At 41.1% G+C, this 20,618-nt stretch overlaps 1 protein-coding gene across 2 annotated transcripts; it reads left to right on the top strand.

The window, feature by feature from the left end:
• The first annotated feature begins 1,166 nt into the window (after window positions 1-1,166).
• On the top strand, window positions 1,167-17,821 carry LOC129830935 (serine/threonine-protein kinase Sgk1-like). 2 transcript variants are annotated; one of them, XM_055893790.1, is made up of 9 exons: window positions 1,167-1,524; window positions 11,767-11,842; window positions 13,063-13,135; window positions 13,356-13,541; window positions 13,716-13,960; window positions 14,197-14,416; window positions 14,731-14,886; window positions 15,026-15,115; window positions 15,366-17,821. In XM_055893790.1, the coding sequence occupies exons 1-9, from the start codon at window positions 1,497-1,499 to the stop codon at window positions 15,525-15,527; spliced, it is 1,236 nt and encodes a 411-aa protein (XP_055749765.1). In that variant the 5' UTR covers window positions 1,167-1,496; the 3' UTR covers window positions 15,528-17,821. The 2 variants fall into 2 exon arrangements, with proteins under 2 accessions (XP_055749765.1, XP_055749764.1); XM_055893789.1 differs by lacking the exon at window positions 1,167-1,524 and adding an exon at window positions 10,974-11,218.
• Window positions 17,822-20,618: the final 2,797 nt, after the last annotated feature.

The raw sequence follows: 20,618 nt of genomic DNA, 5'->3' as shown, positions 1-20,618 counted from the left end.
TAGCCAGGACTTGTATTGGACACAATGTTACATTCTGTTGCAAGATCCCACTCAACGAAGCTATTTATATCCACCATGGTCAAATACTATGTACTATATTCAGTACATTAAATAATGCAAACATTTCATATTTTTGTCACGTTCTTAACCGCTGGGCTTCCTACCGCCTGCATACACTTGTATATCACATTTTACAACACGTTTACAATGATTTCACATATTCAGTGTCTTAGATTAGCACTAACAAAGAAACATAATTATTTACCAAATAGGTTTTCCTCATTGAATAGGGCCTTACCGCGTCAATGACCCAGTTGCATAGAACTCACCATAGAACTACAGTGAATGGCAGCCAGGTGTGCCCACAGACCTAAGGCTGTGTCCCAAAAGGCACTCTATTCCCTACATAGTGCACTACTTTTGACCAGTGCATGGTCCAAAAGTAGTGTCGTATGAAGGGAATAGGCTGCCATTTGGGAAGCAGACCTCGTTTCCTGACCAACATTCATTGTCCTACTGTATCTATTCACGTACGACCTCAGGCAATAAAATATATCAGAACTCTAACAGTGTTCCTAAATAGATCACTTTACTTCCTGGATTACTTCAGAGACTTTAAATAGAAAGACTATACTATACTATACTATAGGGGGATGGAGACAGCATCATCATCACCATCATTAGAGTAATACCCCCCAATTAAAGGTGGATTTAAAAACCTGGTGTTGTACTGCTCAGGTGACTCAGGTGCGCTCTAGTGTCATAGAGACCAGGTCTGAGTCCCAAATGGCCCCCTATTCCCTATATAGTGCACTACTTTTGACCTGGGCCTTGGTAAAAAAAAGTAGTGCACTGTGATGGGAATAGGGTGCATTTAGGATGCAGACTAGGTTCCCTCGGGCAGGACTCCCATACTCACGGGAACCGTATCCTGACACCTGCTATTGTTTTGTTTGTGGCTCTCTGGTAGATAAAGGAACAGGTGAAGGGGGGTTGAGAGGGGGACAGGTTCGTCACACTTCTCTGGTTTCGCCTCTTTGGTTTCATCAGTTCAGCCAGTACTGCCTGGGAGAGAGGGAGACACAGAGAGAAAGAGAGAGAGAGAGAGAGAGAGAGAGAGAGAGAGAGAGAGAGAGAGAGAGAGAGAGAAAGATAGGGAAGTGCGATGAAGGAAAGGATTTGCTGGTCTTGTGAATTGCAGAGTCGAATTCTTTCAAACGGTGCTGCAGAGAGATAGAGAATATTACTGAGGGAGAGGAGCTGGAGACAAGATTACATCATTCATACGCACACAGAGACATACACTGGAATATTACTGAGGGAGAGGAGCTGGAGACAAGATTACATCATTCATACACACACAGAGACATACACTGGAATATTACTGCTTCAGACACACACACAGAGACATACACTGGAATATTACTACTTCAGACACACACACAGAGAGACAGACACAAATACACAAAACACACTGCACCTAAATAGAAGAGGACATGAAGACTGGCAAGAAATCCTTCATAGGTAGGAACTTCTTTCATTTATTGTGTGATTATAAGCTTTATCTGGCAACGCCTATCCCATGGGTGACATGTTTGAGGCCATTGTTGTAGGTCTAGAACAAGTGGAGTTTAAATATAACTTTCCGTGCTTATTGTCTTCATTCAACTGTTTGTTTCTGTCTTTCAGTCTGTTCCATCATCTCTTTAAGATTCTCTTTCCTTCCCCTTTTTTACGTGACTTACTTCTTACGGTCTCTCTCTAAATAATTTAGTCAGGGAGAGGCAGAATTTCATATCACCTCCTGCTCCATCTATCTATCAATCACACCTCTATCTGTCCCATCACAGGTGACATAATCCACTTTACTCTTATAATCATCCCTCACCTGGTTGGTAGGGAGCAGCCAGTAATCACTAAACACGCTGAGATTATGTACGAGGGAAAAGAAAGTGACAGGAAATATCAGACAGACAGAACACTTTGTTTAAGCACACTCTGTTCTTTGAATGTAAGTGCATTCCAGCCAGCTACCCACTCATTCATTGCTTCATTCACATTTACACATCTTTAATCATGATCCATCCCATGTATGGATTAGTGAGCGAGAAACAGGGTCGTTCCACAAAAAGAGTGCCTTTTGCATCTCTGATATTTTAAGTAGAAATTGTCCACCAATATTGCATTTTAAAATACTGTTATATTAAATGAAGTGCCTTTTAATATAGACCAATAAATCTGAATTTTATAAAGGCTTGCTAAAGTGCGAAGATTCACCATTTTGACATGTCCCTGCGTCAATCGTGTCACTTGTAGGAATATTTCAATTAATTTAACCCCCCAAAAAGCCCAAGTTATTTAGTTTTTCTTGACAAAGTAATTTCTGAAGATGATTATTTATTTCATGTGATTAGTCTGTCCCTCATTGTACGGTCAACACTGTTACGTGAACTGAACTCTCGTTTTAATATGGTAAAACTATTATTTACATTTTTTTCAAAAGAAACAATGAACATCTGATAGGCAAAATCATTTTGTAAAGCAGGTGAGCTGGTTCTACTCTTTTTGGACATTTTCTGGTGTTTTTTGGAATACTTTTCGGGTCGAGTATAATACGCCAACGCTGTTACCCATAGATATACAGGTTAGAAATGCTTTAGGAATTTGATTATTTTTTGTGAAGCTTGCATTCAATTACACCTCCCTGTTGCACAAAACAAGTTTCCATTCCCCCTGTCATGATGGGATTTATGGCTGGTACTGTTACAGTCAACCCTTTTACTTTCTTTGGCACGTAATATAGTATTGTTTTTATTTTACATTTTTAAATTAGGTGAAATCACAAGGTTTTTTGACCAAGTTACACTTCTCAAAAGTCAACAAACAAAGGAAGGGGGAAGCAGCATCTTGAAGAGAGAACTTGAGTCACAACACTCCCCATTGATTCATTTATTGATGCTTGTAAACATGAGTTGTGTTGTCATTTTGAATGAATGTGAGGGGTTGTTCTGTGGTATAATCCCTAGACGCTCCCCTGTACCATCCACTGAACCGTGTTGAGCTAGGTAATGCTGTGGAAGTCAGTAGAGCGTGACAGGCCTGTTGTAGAGTAGTCACCTGGCTCTGGCTGCACCAATGGGGTTGTATATATTTCCCTTTTTAGTGCACTTCTTTTGACCAGGGCCCATGGGGCTCTGGTCAAAAGTAGTGCACTATGTATGAAATAGGGTGCCATTTGGAACAGCCTAAGAGAACAGACTCAGGGGGGAATTTGGCTTTGCCCATAATACAATGGCTATTGGCATTGGTCAAATTAAATATTAATTTAGAACGAATAGTAGTAGCAGTAGCTAGTGAAATGTACAAGTAATTATACTAGCAGCAGGAATATTAGAAGGTGCAGTTGTGGTAGGCCTGGTACAGTAGGTTAAGTTTAAGTTAAAGTTAAGTAACAGTTGGCTTAGACATCAATGTAGAAGCTTGAAGGACATTGCTAATAGAGTACTTGGTGATAGCACCCAGAATTGTTACATAAACTCTCACCTAAAGTGAGCTTCCGTGGCTGTTAGCCATTGAGTTGATGTTGAGTCATTGGGACTCAAAGGCACATATACGTATCCCAGCTGACTGTGATTTGAATATCAGTCATCTCTGTTTCTGGGAATTGTAGAAGGAAATGGAGTTGTGCGTAACGCTGCCGTACAGATTGTGCTAGGATGATGAGTTAAGCCTCCTACTCACTCGGACCTGAAGCTGCATTGCCGTGTCAAGGACCCCAACACCCCAACACCCCAACAATGCCAAAGTGCCCTGAGCATAGACAGAATGGACAGCACAGTCATAGATAGGTACAGAGAAAGAGCAATAGAAGGGAAGAGGGAGGGGTGGGATGATTCTCTCGAGGAAATTGAGAAAAAGGGCAATCGAGAAGCAGTAGAAAAGGCAAAAATGACGGACGTGGAGAGAGATGGGATGTAGCAGGTGAGAAATTCTAGGGAATTACACTGGAGGTTCATTACTCAACCGGGCGACTGCTGGCAGCATAACGGTGGGGGCAGGAAGTCAAAGCCCTGGGCTGCAACCCAAATGGAACCCTATTCCCTACATAGGGTAGTGCACTATTGGCCCTGGTCAAAAGTAGTGCACTATGTAAAGAATAGAGTGAAATTTGGGACGTAGACCTGGACACTACCTCCCTCTCTTAGACACTCAGAATGAGAGGGAGAGGCTGGCTCCCCCACCCACTACCCACTCCTCCCCGGAGCCACGACCCACCTAGAGTGAGTGGTGCGGGGGAGGCCTGGATGTGCGCCCCCCTCCCCTGGTGGTTCCTTCAGCCCAGCAACAGCAGCAGGTTAACCAGCCAGGTGGGGGTCTAGCAGGCTGTGTGAGTCATCACTGCACAGCAGGCCCTGCATTCCCACCAGATCCATCCAAAACAGATGCAAATGGAACCCTACTCCCTTTGTGCACTGGGGGCCCTGGTCAAAAGTAGTGCACTACAAAGGGAATAGGGTGCCATTTGAGATGCAAACATGGGGACCTGAACCAGCAACACACTGCCTCGGATGTAAATAATAAACTAAAACATCCGTAGGAGCAGAACATAGAGAGATAGCCAGAAACAAGTAGCCAAGACAACGCGAAGTAGTAACGTAAAAGAAGACAGTCAGGCTGGGGACTGGGGTTTAATAACAGATAGTACTAACAGAGGCATTTATCAGCCGCTGCTGGCGAGGACAGAGGTCCTTGGTGAGTAGTGACTCATCATGGGTAGTATTCACCAGCGGAAATGTTGCCTATACTACCACCTGTCTGCTTGGCATGAATCAGACAAAGAGATGGTGGCAAATTAAGGGCTTTTTTTTAGGATTGGGAGGATGCTAAATATAACCGTTAAAGCCGTAATGTGGTGTTGTTGTGTGAAATAGTGTTGTTTAATGAAATAGAGAAAGGTCATCTTTGACTGTTAAACATGCAAAGCTTTTAAACTGTAGATTCAGCACCTCTGATTCACCACACGTTTCCATTGCCATAAAGCATCTCCAAAAGCACACTGAACACAAGTTGCAGGCTTTGAATGACTAATTTGTCAGAAGGAGAATCAGATTGCAGCCAAACCTGGATAGAAGGGAGTTCCCCCATGTACACATTGTAATCCAGATCCTCTCTTTTGGTCATTGTAATGATGTGCGTACACACTAGGAAACCTCGTGCTGGCATTATTGTAGATGACAGATGAGCAGGATCTAAGCATTATTTGATTTTGGAAAATACATGGACATCAGAACTTTTGTGACACAGCACAGTGGAAAAATATATGGCAATTAGAAATACAAAATATACTGTGTCCGTAAAATGTATATATAAACTGGAAGTAGAAGTCTAGGTGTTGTTTCATTAGTTTACTCTAATTAGGGAAGGGGTGATAGGGTTAGGGAAAATAATAAAGGAAAATATATTTAAAATAATAAATATATATGTTGTATTTTTTTTTATTTTTTTTTTTATTTTACCGTTATTTTACCAGGTAAGTTGACTGAGAACACGTTCTCATTTGCAGCAACGACCTGGGGAATAGTTACAGGGGAGAGGAGGGGGATGAATGAGCCAATTGTAAACTGGGGATTATTAGGTGACCATGATGGTTTGAGGGCCAGATTGGGAATTTAGCCAGGACACCGGGGTTAACACCCCTACTCTTACGATAAGTGCCATGGGATCTTTAATGACCTCAGAGAGTCAGGACACCCGTATACATACAGTACAAGTCAAAAGTTTGGACACACCTACTCATTCCAGGTTCTTTATTTTTTACTATTTTCTACATTGTAGAATAATAGTGAAGACATCAAAACTATGAAATAACACATATTGAATCATGTAGGAACCAAAAAAGTGTTACAAAAATCTAAATAGAGTATATTTTATAATTGAGAGATTCTTCAAAGTAGCCACCCTTTGCCTGGTGACAGCTTTGCACACTCTTGGCATTCTCTCAACCAGCTTCTGGAATGCTTTTACAACTGTCTTCAAGAGTTCCCACTCATGCTGAGCACTTGTTGGCTGCTTTTCCTTCACTCTGCGGTCCAACTCATCCCAAACCATCTCAATTGGGCTGAGGTCGGGTGATTGTGGAGGCCAGGTCATCTGATGCAGCACTCCATCACTCTCTTTCTTGGTCAAAGAGAGTGATGCAGAGTGGCGCAGCGGTCTATGGCACATCCCGAGTGGCGCAGCGGTCTAAGGCACTGCATCTCAGTGCTAGAAGTGTCACTACAGACATCCTGGTTCAAATCCAGGCTATGTCACAACTGGCTGTGATTGGGAGTCCAATAGGGTGGTGCACAATTGGCCCAGTGTCATCTGGGTTTGGCTGGTGTAGGCTGTCATTTTAAATAAGAATTTGTCATAACTGAATTGCCTAGTTAAATAAAAGGTTACATTGTAACATGTAAAAGCTGGTGCAGAGAATGCAAAGCTGTCAAAGGGTGGCTACTTTGAAGAATATAAAATATATTTAGATTTGTTTAACACTTTTTTGGTTACTACATGATTCCATATGTGTTAATTCATAGTTTTGATGTCTTCACTATTATTCTACAATGTAGAAAATTGTAAAAATAATGAAAAACCCTTGAATGAGTAGGTGTGCCCAAACCTTTGACTGGTACTGTATATATTGAGCAAAAATGCAACATGTAAAGTTGTGGCATATCAAGAATCTGATTGAACAGCATGATCTTTACACAGGTGCACCTTGTGCTGGGGACAATAAAAGTCCACTAAGATGTGCAGTTGTCACAACACAATGCCACAGATATCTCAATTGGCATACTGGCATACTGCAATTGACATATTCACTACAGGAATGTCTACCAGCGCTATTTCCAGAGAATTTAATGTTAATTTCTCTACCATAAGCCACCTCCAATGTACGTCCAACCGGCCTCACAACCGCAGATCATGTGTATGGCGTTTGTGTGGGCATGCGGTTTGCTGATGTCAACGTTATGAAACGAGTGCCCCATTGTGGAGGTGGTGTTATGGTATGGGCTGGTATAAGCTCGTACAAGCTATGGACAACAAACACAATTGCATTTTATTGATGGCAATTTGAATGCACAAAATGTACCATGACAAGATCCTGAGGTCCATTCTGAGGGCATTTTTTTTTTAAAGGTATCTGTGACCAACAGATTCATATCTGTATTCCCAGTCATGTGAAATCTATAGATTAATTTATATTTAACTAGGCAAGTTGGGTTAAGAACAAATTCTTATTTACAATGACAAACTACTGGGGAACAGTGGTTTAACTGCCTTGTTCACAGGCAGAAAGACATATTTTTACATTGTCAGCTCAGAGATTTGATCTTGCAACCTTTCAAATACCATCCCAATGCTCTAACCACTCAGCTATCTGCCTAGATTATGACCAAATGAATTTATTTCAATTGACTGATTTCCTCATATGAACCATAACTCAGTAAAATCAATGAAATTGTTGCATGTTGTATTTATATTTTTGTTCAGTATATATTACAAAAGAAATGAAAAATACAACACATGCACATGACGAAAGCGAGGTGTATTTACTGCAGTACAAACACATAGCCAATCCTGCAGAGCCGGCATTTGTGCACAAAAGAACTTGCGTTAATGTGTATTAAAGTCAAGCAAAACTGAAATAGATTCAACTGTGCGTGGGAACTTGAATATCCCTAGCTGTTTTCAATCGTTTGTGGTTACAAATGTTCCCTTTAAAGTGTTGATATCACACTAGCATGACAGAGAGGAGGTTATGTGTGTGAATAAGGGCTTGATAAGGTCAGGAAATAGCCTCTACCTAAGCTCCTAACAAGGGTTATGTCCAAAATGAAACAGCATTTGAAAAGTATAACCTCCATAGGCAGTTTAAAGTTCTCACTGAAAAAACGGCTAAATAGTGTCATGTCTCAGAAGTGAGTCCTAAGACTCTAGTACAAGGGTGAGAAGAAAATGCCCGGAATAGCATATGGTCTGCCTTTTGGTGCCTGTTGGAATTGTCTTATATATACATTTATTAGGGATTGATTGTTTTATATATTAGGAATTGATTTATATATTAGGGGTATGTGAGACAAGGGAGATATACCTGTTTGTCGTTGTTTATTAGGAAATGGAACTGTACTAATTAGCTAATTTTATGAAACAAACAACAATAGTCTGTCATTGTTTGTTGCCACTACAACTGCTACCTAACCCCCCCCCCCCTCCCCCTCCAAAAGGACTACAATGGAAATAAGCTTTTGAACTTGGTGTTATCCTTGATGATTTTCTTAAATTACATGTGGAGTCTTCACCAGCGGGAGTGTCCTTATGTATGTATGGCACCCTATTCCCTGTAGTGCACTACTTTTGACCAGTTGTGCACAATATAATGTAGGTAATATATAATGTAGGTAATATAGGGCCTCATTTGGGACACAACCCAGGTCTCAATGTTGTGCCATCTGATCCTGACAGTGTGTAAATGCATCGCAGTGCTAGCTGCGCCACCAGAGTCTCTGGGTTCGCGCCAAGGCTCTGTTGCAGCCGGCCGCAACCGGGAGGTCCGTGGGGCGACGCACAATTGGCATAGCGTCATCCGGGTTAGGGAGGGTTTGGCCGGTAGGGATATCTTTGTCTCAGTATGTAAATAATGTAATAAAATGTATGCACTCTACTGTAAGTCGCTCTGGATAAGAGCGTCTGCTAAATGACTAAAATGTAAATGTAAATAGATCTTTGCTGGGAATGTATACTACCATAACTTGACATGACACGATTAGCTGTTGTCTTCACACCATTTTGCCTCTTCATGTACTTAGCTTGGCAACATGCTTCCTCTTATATAGTAGGAACTATCGGTCAAATTCAGACCCGAGATGGGACATCCTTCGAAGTATGCATGACTATCACATGTCATTGAGCAAGCAAAACATCCCAAATGGCACCCTATTCCTTACATAGTTCACTACATTTGACGAGAGCTCTATGGGCCGTGCTCAAAAGTAGTGTGCTCTATGGGGAATAGGGTGTCATTTGGGACATAACCTAGGAGTTACCCCTGACAGTTCTGTGTTTTGATCCTGCGGTTTGTTTTAATGTTTTGATCTGCACTGTCACTGTATGCATAGGTCGATAACTGGGCCTTATGTCAGGGAAATGGAGAGGCCATTTTGCAAACATCAGGGTTAGGATTTGATGGTGTATTGTAGAATATAATGTCTTGCAGAATATAAAAGAAAATCACTTTTTTGTTGGCATATTTTCATCATGCATTTGAATGTTCCTTGTATTGACTTGCTTCCATCCTTTCATAAGAACATATTGATATTTGCTGATGATGCAAACAGGGAATTGGTTACAGAACTTAAAAAAGTTTAATCTTGAAATGCCTTTTTCCAAAAAAGGGCCTCAGGATCTCGTCATGGTATTTTTGTGCATTCAAATTGCCATCAATAAAATGCAATTGTGTTTGTTGTCCATAGCTTATAACAGCCCATACCATAACACCACCGCCACAATGGGGCACTCGTATCACAATGTTGACATCAGCAAACCGCTCGCCCACACGACGCCATACACATGGTCTGTGGTTATGAGGCCAGTTGGACGTACTGCCAAATAGTCTAAAATGACGTTGGAGGCAACTTATGGTAGAGAAATTAACATTAAATTCTCTGGCAATAGCTCTGGTGGACATTTCTGCAGTCAGCCTACCAATTTCAGTGGTGTAAAGTACTTAAGTAAAAATACTTTAAAGTACTACTTAACTCATTTTCTGGGGTATCTGTACTTTACTATTTATATTTTTGCCAACTTTTACTTTACTAAATTCCTAAAGAAAATACTGTACTTTTTACGCCACACATTATCCCTGATAGCCTAAAATACTTGTTACATTTTGACAGGAAAATGGTCCAATTCACACACTTATCAAGATAACCTCCCTGGTCATCCCTACTGCCTCTGATCTGGCGGACTCACTAAACACAAATGCTTTGTTTGTAAATTATGTGTTGGAGTGTGCTAATGGCTATCCTTCAATAAAAAAAATAATCATCAATTATGCCGTCTGGTTTGCTTAATATAATGAATTTGAAATGGTACATTTTAGCAATTCCATTTTCTTTTGATGCTTAAGTATATTTAAAACCAAATATACTTTTAGAGACTTTTACTCAAGTAATATTTTACTGGGCGACTTTCACTTTTACTTGAGTAATTTTCTATTAAGGTATCTTTACTTTTACTCAAGTAGGACAATTGAGTACTTTTTCCACCACTGGCCAATTGCACATTGTGTTGTGTGACAAAACTGCAAATTTTAGAGTGGCCTTTTATTGTCCCCAGCACAAGGTGCACCTGTGTAATGATCATGCTGTTTATTCAGCTTCTTGATACGCCACACCTGTCAAGTGGATGGATTGTCTTTGCAGAGGAGAAATACTCTCTAACAGGGATGTAAACAAATTTGTGCTCAACATTTTTTGAGAAATAAGCTTTTTTGTGTGTGTGGAACATTTATGGGATGATTTATTTCAGCTCATGAAACATGGTGTGTTTATATTTTTGTTCAGTGTGTTTATATTTTTGTTCAGTGTATTTTTGAGGCTGGTGACAGAAGTCTGTGTAGGATCAATGCACCTGTTATTCCATTTTTCATTATAAATTATCCAGAGTGCCTTTAATCCTATCGGTTCTATCGAGATTACAGCCAACCGTATCTTTCCATTGGTAGAAAAGGGGGTTGGGGAAGCGATGTTCAATCTAGCGCGCTCCACCTATGTGCTGCTGCGCGCCTCCTGTCATTCCCCGCCTCCTGCAGGCAAGAGATGGAGCTGCGGAATCCCGTGACATCACTGCCTCTGACAGTTGCTTGGTAACCAAGTGACGTCAGTATGCCGCTCCTCCTCAAACCACGTGCTCCGTATATAAGGCCTTGCCGCCCTGCGCCCTGGATAGGCATTTTGGACTGAACGTGTTCGCAGGCAGGACTGACTCTCTGTAGCCAGTGCGCATGAAGTGGAGCAATTGGTACTAGAGCAACCAGCGTGTCTTCTCCATAAAGGGGCTTTCTACTGGCGCTGTTTTACAAGTGGATACATATTTTTATTCACCATGGCTGTAACCAAGGCTCCATGTGACTTGTCTTCTTGCAAAATGAGAGGAATTGTGTCAGTCCTCACTGGTAGGCATAATAATCAGTTATTTCTGTTAATCTAAGTTCAATTATTTTATTTAGAATTTAGCTTCTACATTGTGGTTTAATAGTATGCATCAATATTCTTTGGATTATGATTTGTAGATGGACTGTAGTCTCTATTGGTGTGTGGCTCCTTTACTCATGTCCATGTTTGTGATATAGGCTTTGAGTGTTATTTTTCACTATGCGACACGGCGGTTCGCCAAAGGAATAGTAATATTTTGTTGCATAACGACTAAATTTGGCACATAATGCGTTATAACGGGATCCATTCCAAATAATTTTTGAACCTCTGAAACATTTTAAAATGAAACTTTTGAACAGATTTAGTATAGGCATACGGCTATAATTTCTAGACTGTTCACCGCACTGTGATGAAATGTAAGCTGTTATCCCAGGTAGATAGTAGACGCCTATCCATGGCCCTAGTTCTGCAATGGTGTAGCTTAGGTCTGATGAAGGGCTGTGTTAAATCTGTGACGTTGTGTTCTCTGGGCGCCCAGCTGACATAAATGCTTATTTTTGATTTGCAGCTTTCATCAAGGAGAGGAAAATTGGACTTAACGACTTCATATCGAGGCTGGTGTCAAACCCACATATGTGTCAACAGTAAGTATTATATGGAGCACTTGTAAGGCCAAATGAGATGTTTAGATATTATATATGAGCTACCAACTGCCAATGAAATATGATAATATTATGACAAATGACCTTTTCTGAAAGTATAGATATTTATCAAATAGTCAAGATATATGATAGGTGCACACAATAGGCCTCTATGCGACATTTCATCTGCTTCCCATGGCATTAGATTAGGTCTATGTGTTTATTTATAATTGTATAGGTCTACCTAGGTCAGTGTAAGCTACTGTACATTTCCAATCCAATCATCTGCACGTCACTATTCACATTATGAGTCAAAGCAGTAATCTGGGGCCAAGTAGGCAAAGCCAGCACAAGAATAGTTATGTCATGTCAAGTGTGTTCCCGCCACGGCCTCTCCAGGGCTTAAGCATCTTTTCTGCAAATCCCCTGTGTCCCCTTGACTGGGATAACGGGTAATTCAATTAAGTGCACACCACACAATATGGCTTGTACTCAACAGCCTAAAAAGGGGCCAGGTGGGGGTCTAGCTCAGTGGAAAATTCCCAAACACCCTGGGCTCCCCAGTGGCACAGCGGTCTAAGGCACTGCGTCTCAGTGCAAGAGGTGTCACTATAGTACCTGGTTCAAATCCAGGCTGTATCACATCTGGCTGTGGTGGTGCACAATCAGCCCAGTGCAGTCCAGATTTGGCCGGAATAGGTCGCCATTGTAAATAACAATTTGTTCTTAACTGATTTGCCTAGTTAAATAAAGGTTCAATAAAATATTTAAAAAATGAAATACCATCTTCAGGTGCTAGGTTGTTACAGCAGTCAGATTCTGGGCTGTTTGTGCTAGTCATGTCTGATCCCCTGGCTTAGAACTACTTTTCAGATGGTGCTGCAGGCTACATGGTGTATAGGGAGGGGGTCAAGAACAACTGAATAGTCTCTCAGGAGTTAGAGAAGAGAGACCCTTATTTACAGTCTTGGCCAATTTGTATCTCATTTGGGTCAGTTATGACAAATGGAACCTTCTCTATCTAATTACTCACCATTTTACTGCAATGTCCGACTTTGAAAAATAGTATGAATCGTAATACTGGCCTGTGATGGCAATCTAAGTAGTAGACTACTGTTATAATTTAAGCACTGTAGAAAATACAATGTCAACTTAGAGAGGTCACTCATCCCTATAAAATCACAAAGTGGCAATGAGTGTATCATTCTCTGTTCATTCCTCAGCTCTGAAGTTGACTTCCTCAAGATCGATGAGAACCAGAATGACAAGCTGGACAATGCTGAGCTCTTAAATCCGGTGAGCATCAGCATAACACATGCCTTGGCCACTGGGACAGACTGAGCCAAAAGGAACCCAATTCCCTATATAGTGCACCGGTTTTTAAAAGAGCCCTATGGTAGTGCACTATATAGGGAATAGGATGCCATTTGAATTACCAGTGTGAACTGAAAATGGATGATTTTATCCAGAGCCAAGATGGTCATTCTTAGCTCCTTCTCTCCTCCTCTGTTCTTAGATGTTACTGACCTCCCCCAGAAGCTCACTAGCTGAAGAGCTGGCGATCAAACCATGTGATTTCGACTACCTGAAAATCATCGGCAAAGGGAGCTTTGGGAAGGTGCTGCTGGCTCGACACAGGGAGAGCAACGAGTATTACGCCGTCAAGGTTCTACAGAAGAAAATCATCTTGAAGAAGAAAGAAGTGAGTCTTACTCTACTGATCTTCACCATAAAAACACAGTCAATACTCCAAGCAAGCTGCAATAGCCACAAACAAATACAACCACTCAGTCGCTCGCTCAGTTGCTCTAATTTAAGTATTGCACTGATGTCATTGTGAGTGGTATGCTCATCTTTCTCTTACTCCCTCATCTAGCAAAAGCATATAATGGCGGAGCGTAGTGTCCTGATGAAGAATATCAAACATCCTTTCCTGGTGGGGCTGCACTATTCCTTCCAGACTACTGACAAGCTGTACTTTGTGCTTGACTACGTGAATGGAGGAGAGCTGTTCTATCATCTACAGAGAGAGAGGGTGTTCCTAGAACCCAGAGCCAGGTTCTACGCTGCAGAGATCGCCAGTGCTCTGGGATACCTCCATTCCCTGCATATTGTTTACAGGTATGAACTAAGATCCTATCATACACCACCCTCTGGTGGTGACTATATGTCATAGCACATGACAGAAAAAAAAACACTCATAGAAATGTGTAGTCTTGTCCGGTGAATAGGGTCCAGTGGTTTAGAGGAAGGTAAACGGACGTAAACACTGTTTATCCACCTTTTGCATTAAAATGCATTAAGTATAGGGAGAGTTGCACTTTCCTAACCCTCTCCCTTTCTCTTCAACTTCACAGAGATCTGAAGCCTGAGAATATCCTGCTAGACTCTGCGGGCCACATCGTCCTGACAGACTTTGGCCTTTGCAAAGAGGGCCTAGCACCCACTGGGACCACCACCACCTTCTGTGGAACCCCAGAGTACCTGGCCCCCGAGGTGCTGCAGAAGCAGGCATACGACCGAACCGTGGATTGGTGGTGCCTGGGATCCGTGCTTTACGAGATGCTCTATGGACTGGTGAGGCATTACTGATCACTGCTCTTTTCAGCATCTCATTCATGGTTCGGTTTTCACAATGCATTTACAATAGTTATGATATCCACTATCAATGCATCCTCAATGGCACCCTGTTCCCTATATAGTGCACTTCATTTGACCAGAGCTCTATTGACTCTGGTGGGACACCGTATGTCACCATGTCAGTTATATATGTCAGTTATATATAAGGAATGTCAGTATGAATCACACAAGTACACTGACAATCATGGTGCATGGTTTGTATGGAGTTTGGCCAAGTAGCATGTACTGATTTTTGCTGTCTCTCTCCATAGCCCCCCTTCTACAGCCGCAACACAGCTGAGATGTACAACAATATCCTGAACAAGCCTCTCGTACTGAAGCCCAACGTGTCCAACGCAGGAAGAGAACTGTTGGAGGGGCTCCTGCAAAAGGACCGCACTAAGAGGCTGGGAGTGAAAGATGATTTTGTAAGTACCCACATACACAGACATAGACACAGACAGAGCAATCCATGTACAACAAACAAATACATTATATGAATAACACTCAAGGTCTCAGTATTGTTCTGTACCAGTGGATTGATGTAGTGTTTTTATCTGCCTCTAGATGGAACTGAAGTTCCACACCTTCTTTTCACCCATCAACTGGGATGACCTGATGGCAAGGAACATCACACCACCCTACATTCCCTCAGTGGTAAGTACATCTACCAACAATGTATACATGTAGTCTTCCAGGTTAACATGAGAGAGAAGTACAAATGTACCTTTTCTTGTTCACTTCAAGTAGAATTTCCATTTTTGTTTTACTCAAAAATGGTCACAGACTGCATCCCAAGGACAACAATGTATATATTTAGAGGCTGTATGGGTGTGAAATGTGAATTTGATGTTTGTGTTTTAGAGCACGTCTCTAATATAGTGCTCTGGTTTGTTGGCTTTCACAGAGCGGGCCTACGGACCTTAGGCACTTTGACCCAGAGTTCACCCACCTCCCTGTGACCTCATCTCTGTGCAACACAGACGGTCTGCTGGTGACTAGCAGCATCAAGGAGGCAGCTGGAGCCTTCCCAGGCTTCTCCTATGGACCCGCTGACAGCTTCATGTGAAGGACTCCTCTATCCACCTCAATCCTCATCCCCTCCACAGTTGAGAGGGGGAATAGGAACAGACAAACACTGCCTGGGACAATGACCACGCACTGTTAGAGCAGCTTAGGAGGGTTGCATGGCCTGCTAATGGAAATTCTGAGTGACATGCCTAAAAGGGGGTCCAGAAACTCCAGATCTTGTTGGATTGTTGCATGAGGGGTGTAGATTGCATGGGACTCTTCTCTTCAACACCAATGGCCCTACCTACCCACCCACCCCAAAACTGATCCAAAGTGTGCCAAGGTGGGAAACAGAGATTATGTTTTGTACTACAGGGAGAAAGGACATTTCTCTCAAATCGATGTGGACTACGACAACTGTCGGAGATAAGAGTGAAGTAAGTGCCTGAAGTTTCAAGGCAGCGAGAACAGTACTGTACCCACAGAGCTAGGCAAGAAGAGCCGGCTGCATCAACCCCACAGACTTTCCAGTCTGTTTGGACTTATGACCCTGGCGCTAGCTGTAGAGAGGTCCATGCCTTCCTAATCTTTCTGCATATATTGAAGATGTACATGTCTGTCCAAGTCACAATGCATTTGTTATCTGTTTGTTATGTGAATGGTGGATTGCACTTGAGGAAACAAGGGTAAAGAAAATGTTTGCGTTGCTTAAGCATCCACTCTGTCTCTTGGTCAACTGCATATCTTTTCACCCAAAAAATCATATCTCAAACAAGTAGGAAAACACCAGAATGGATAATGAAATTTCAACAATTTTGTTTTGGACCAAATAGGGTACTATGGTACCATCTGAACCAAATTCTACTGGTGGATAATTTTCATCCAAATACTGATAATAGAGCAAATGAATGCCGATGCATAGAAAGCAGACACGGAACATGTTATTTTACAAGAAATCTGCATATCATGTCATGGCATAGTAATTTAATCGTAATCTTACCAAATAATGCATTGGTTTACTATTTTAATGGTACTGTTCATTTTACTACAGTATTTCAGTTTGAGAAATTACAAATTACTCCTTTTAAAAACACATTTTCCACTTGAATCTTTAACAAAAACCATAGTAATATATTAAGAAGCTCTAAATGTTTAACTATTTATACTCCCTATGTGAACAAAATGTTCTTGCCTTTGTTCTTCTAATACCTGCACTTTTACCCCCCTGAGACTGTGTTGACAAATTGTGTTGACATACATGTTTGTAGTCATAAATACAGAAAATGGAGTATACAGTTTTACCAGCAATAATAGGTCTTCTGCAGTAATAACACATTATATCAATCATTGTTATTCTTGCGAGTGAAAGTGATTGCTGTTTTGCTGGCAAAACACTCTAGAGAATCCATTATATTGTTATGTATATCCATTTGCATTGTGTACAGAACTCTTGCTAGATTGATATAGAAAGGAACTGTACATGTATTTCGTTTTGTAAAGTGTGCCTGTCTGTTCCAGCCATGTGACAGTAGGAGGAGGTAGGCCTGATCAATTTGTATCTATTTCTTCCCTGTTATCCTCATGGTCTGGAGACCACGACCTGAAAAGCTGTGCTGCTGCAATGACGAGAGCTTAGACTGAAATTACTCTTTGTAAACAGAGCTAGCGCCGTTCATTTACTGATGGCCCTAAATAGTGCAATAACATCGCAGGCTTGGCATGAATCACCTTTAATTGATCAGAGATATATTTTTTCCATTAGTCATCATGCCTTAAAAAATCATCCTCTAAAATGACTGAGATTATGGAAGATCACAGTGTTTACCAGATGTCAGAAGTCAAAATTAAAAAAGGGCATGAACTGATTTTATTTTATTTGGCCTTAACAGATATAATAACCTTGTAATGGCTGACAGAACAAATATCTATTCATGATGAAAATCATGTACGTTTTTTTTATTTTTATATAGTGTAAATTGATAAAGGACTGACACTTAATTTGATATGTCACTTAAACTTCCTTGATCCTGCCAAGTCTGAAAATGTTGGTCTGCAAAGAAGTGTTGACTCTGCAGTGAATATCTACAGACCATTCTGTGGTACTGCTTCCATCTTGTAGAAAATTACAAACAACGCAATACAGTTCTAGGTGATTTTCTTCCATATTTGGAAGCTTTACATATGATATTTGTTTTTGTATTTTATTTCTCCATATATATTTATTTACGTCATGACATAATGTACTGTATGTTTAAAGACCAGAGGACAAATTCCTAGTATTGAGACATTCAAATATTGAATTGTAATCTATCTGTTCAAAATGGTAAATAAAATGTATTGACCAAATTCAAATGGAAGTGTGAACCAAGTGATTTTCTGGAGGCCAGTTTGATACTGAATTGAGGAGTTTTAAGAAAATATATGGTAAATCTTGGTAAGTAGTATGCTAAAATAGTAAGTAGTCAGTTTTAGCTGACTACATTCTATTCCAAGGAACACGTTTCCATACATTTTCATATCAATTTAAAAAAGCAACACACACCTGGTACATTTTGATTATTGGTGCTGGTCTCCTGGAAATATAGGCTACATTCAATTTTATGCACTGAGTGTACAAAACATTAAGAACACCTGCTCTTTCCATGACAGACTGACCAGGTGAATCCAGGTGAAGTCTATGATCCCTTATTGATGTCACTTGTTAAATCCACTTCAATCAGTGTAAATGTGGACAGGTTAGGATTTTTAAGCCTTGAGACAAGGATTGTGTATGTGCGCCATTCAGAGGTTGAATGGGCAAGTCAAACTATTTACGTGCCTTTTAACGGGGTATGGTAGTAGGTGCCAGGCACACTGGTTTGTGTCAAGAACTGCAAAGCTGCTGGGTTTTTCATGCTCAATAGTTTCCCATGTGTATTAAGAATGGTCCACCACCCAAAGGACATCCAGCCAACTTTACTCAACTCTGGAAATCACTGGAGCCAACATGGGCCAGCATTCCTGTGGAACGCTTTCGACACCTTGTAGAGTCCATGCCCTGACAAATTGAGGCTGTTCTGAGGACAAAAGAGGGGCAATTATATATTTTTTCCACACTATTGGTCTGAAAATTTTCTGATTTGAAACGATCTGATGTGATTGGTCAAAAAAACAATTATTGGGGAAGGGGGATACGAATTTTGCTGCACAACACGCGTAGTTAGTGCAATCCGGGTTCTTTAGGACGTCCCTACCCTAACCACAAACCTTTCCTATCCCTATAGAGGTACTTTGGGATTTTGGCATTGAGGCCCTTTATCTATTTCCCCAGAGTCAGATTAAGGTATGGATACCATTTTTATGTATCGGTGTCCAGTATGAAAAAAGCTGAAATTTCCACCGAGAAATATCGGTGTAAATGATGTGCATATATATATTTTTATTTTATTTTAACTTTATTTTAAGTTGAGAACAAGTTCTCATTTGCAACTGCCGCCTGGCCAAGATAAAGCATAGCAATTCGACACATACAACAACACAGAGTTACACATGGAATAAACAAAACATACAGTCAATACAGTAGAAAAATAAGTCTATATACAATGTGAGCAAATGAGGTGAGATAAGGGAGGTAAAGGCAAAAAAAGGCCATGGTGGCAAGGTAAATATAATATAGCAAGTAAAACACTGGAATGGTAGATTTGCAGTGGAAAAATGTGCAAAGCAGAAATAGAAATAATGGGGTGCAAAGGAGCTAAATAAAAAAATACAGTAGGGGAAGAGGTAGTTGTTTGGGCTAAATTATAGATGGACTATGTACAGGTGCAGTAATCTGTGAGCTGCTCTGACAGCTGGTGCTTAAAGCTAGTGAGGGAGATAAGTGTTTCCAGCTTCAGAGATTTTTGCAGTTCGTTCCAGTCATTGGCAACAGAGAACTGGAAGGAAAGACGACCAAAGGAGGAATTAGCTTTGGGGGTGACCAGTGAGATATACCTACTGGAGCGCGTGCTATGAGTAGGTGCTGCTATGGTGACCAGTGAGCTGAGATAAGGCAGGGCTTTACCTAGCAGAGACTTGTATATAACCTGTAGCCAGTGGGTTTGGCGACGAGTATGAAGCGAGGAGAGTGTACAGGTCGCAATGGTGGGTAGTGTATGGGGCTTTGGTGACAAAACGGATGGTACTGTGATAGACTGCATCCAGTTTGTTGAGTAGAGTGTTGGAGGATATTTTATAGATAACATCACCGAAATCGAGGATCGGTAGGATGGTCAGTTTTACAAGGGTATGTTTGGCAGCATGAGTAAAGGATGCGTTGTTGCGATATAGGAAGCCGATTCTAGATTTAATTTTGGATTGGAGATGCTTAATGTGAGTCTGGAAGGAGAGTTTACAGTCTAACCAGACACCTAGGTATTTGTAGTTGTCCACGTATTCTAAGTCAGAGCCGTCCAGAGTAGTGATGCTGGACGGGCGAGCAGGTGCGGTCAGTGATCGGTTGAATAGCATGCATTTAGTTTTACTTGCGTTTAAGAGCAGTTGGAGGCCACGGAAGGAGAGTTGTATGACATTGAAGCTCGTCTGGAGGTTAGTTAACACAGTGTCCAAAGAGGGGCCAGAAGTATACAGAATGTTGTCGTCTATTCAAAATAAATGTAGAGTCATGCGATGATGTGTGGTCTTCCCCCATGACTCGTTGGGAAAGCATGCAGTTTATTATGCTACAGATTAAATAAATTATGACCTTCACAGGGTGGTGAAAGTGCAAAATTATGATGCAGGTGTTTCTACACCTGCATTGCTTGCTGTTTGGGGTTTTAGGCTGGGTTTCTGTACAGCACTTTGTGACATCAGCTGATGTAAAAAGGGCTTTATAAATACATTTGAATGATTGATTGATGAGTTTGATGCTCCTTTCAAATAAATAACAAGTGTCTTATTCTGATGACATATGTGCGCTCTAGCCGCAATGTTGGCTAGAGCGCACATGCCAATACCATAGTGGGCACACTTGCAATATAAAGCAACAACAACAAAAAGTGAGAACCATTAGTAGAGTTGAAAATGCGATGGAAACCCATTTAACTTGTCTTTTTTATTCAGTACATGTGAATTTAAACGCACAAGGTATGTTTATGTGCCATACATCATCATGCACAGCCTTTTATCT

This window comes from Salvelinus fontinalis, chromosome 32, assembly GCF_029448725.1.
Source record: "Salvelinus fontinalis isolate EN_2023a chromosome 32, ASM2944872v1, whole genome shotgun sequence".
Lineage (NCBI taxonomy): Eukaryota > Metazoa > Chordata > Actinopteri > Salmoniformes > Salmonidae > Salvelinus > Salvelinus fontinalis.
Note: the sequence above shows the minus strand (reverse complement) of the source record. Positions and strands in the feature narration are given on the sequence as shown.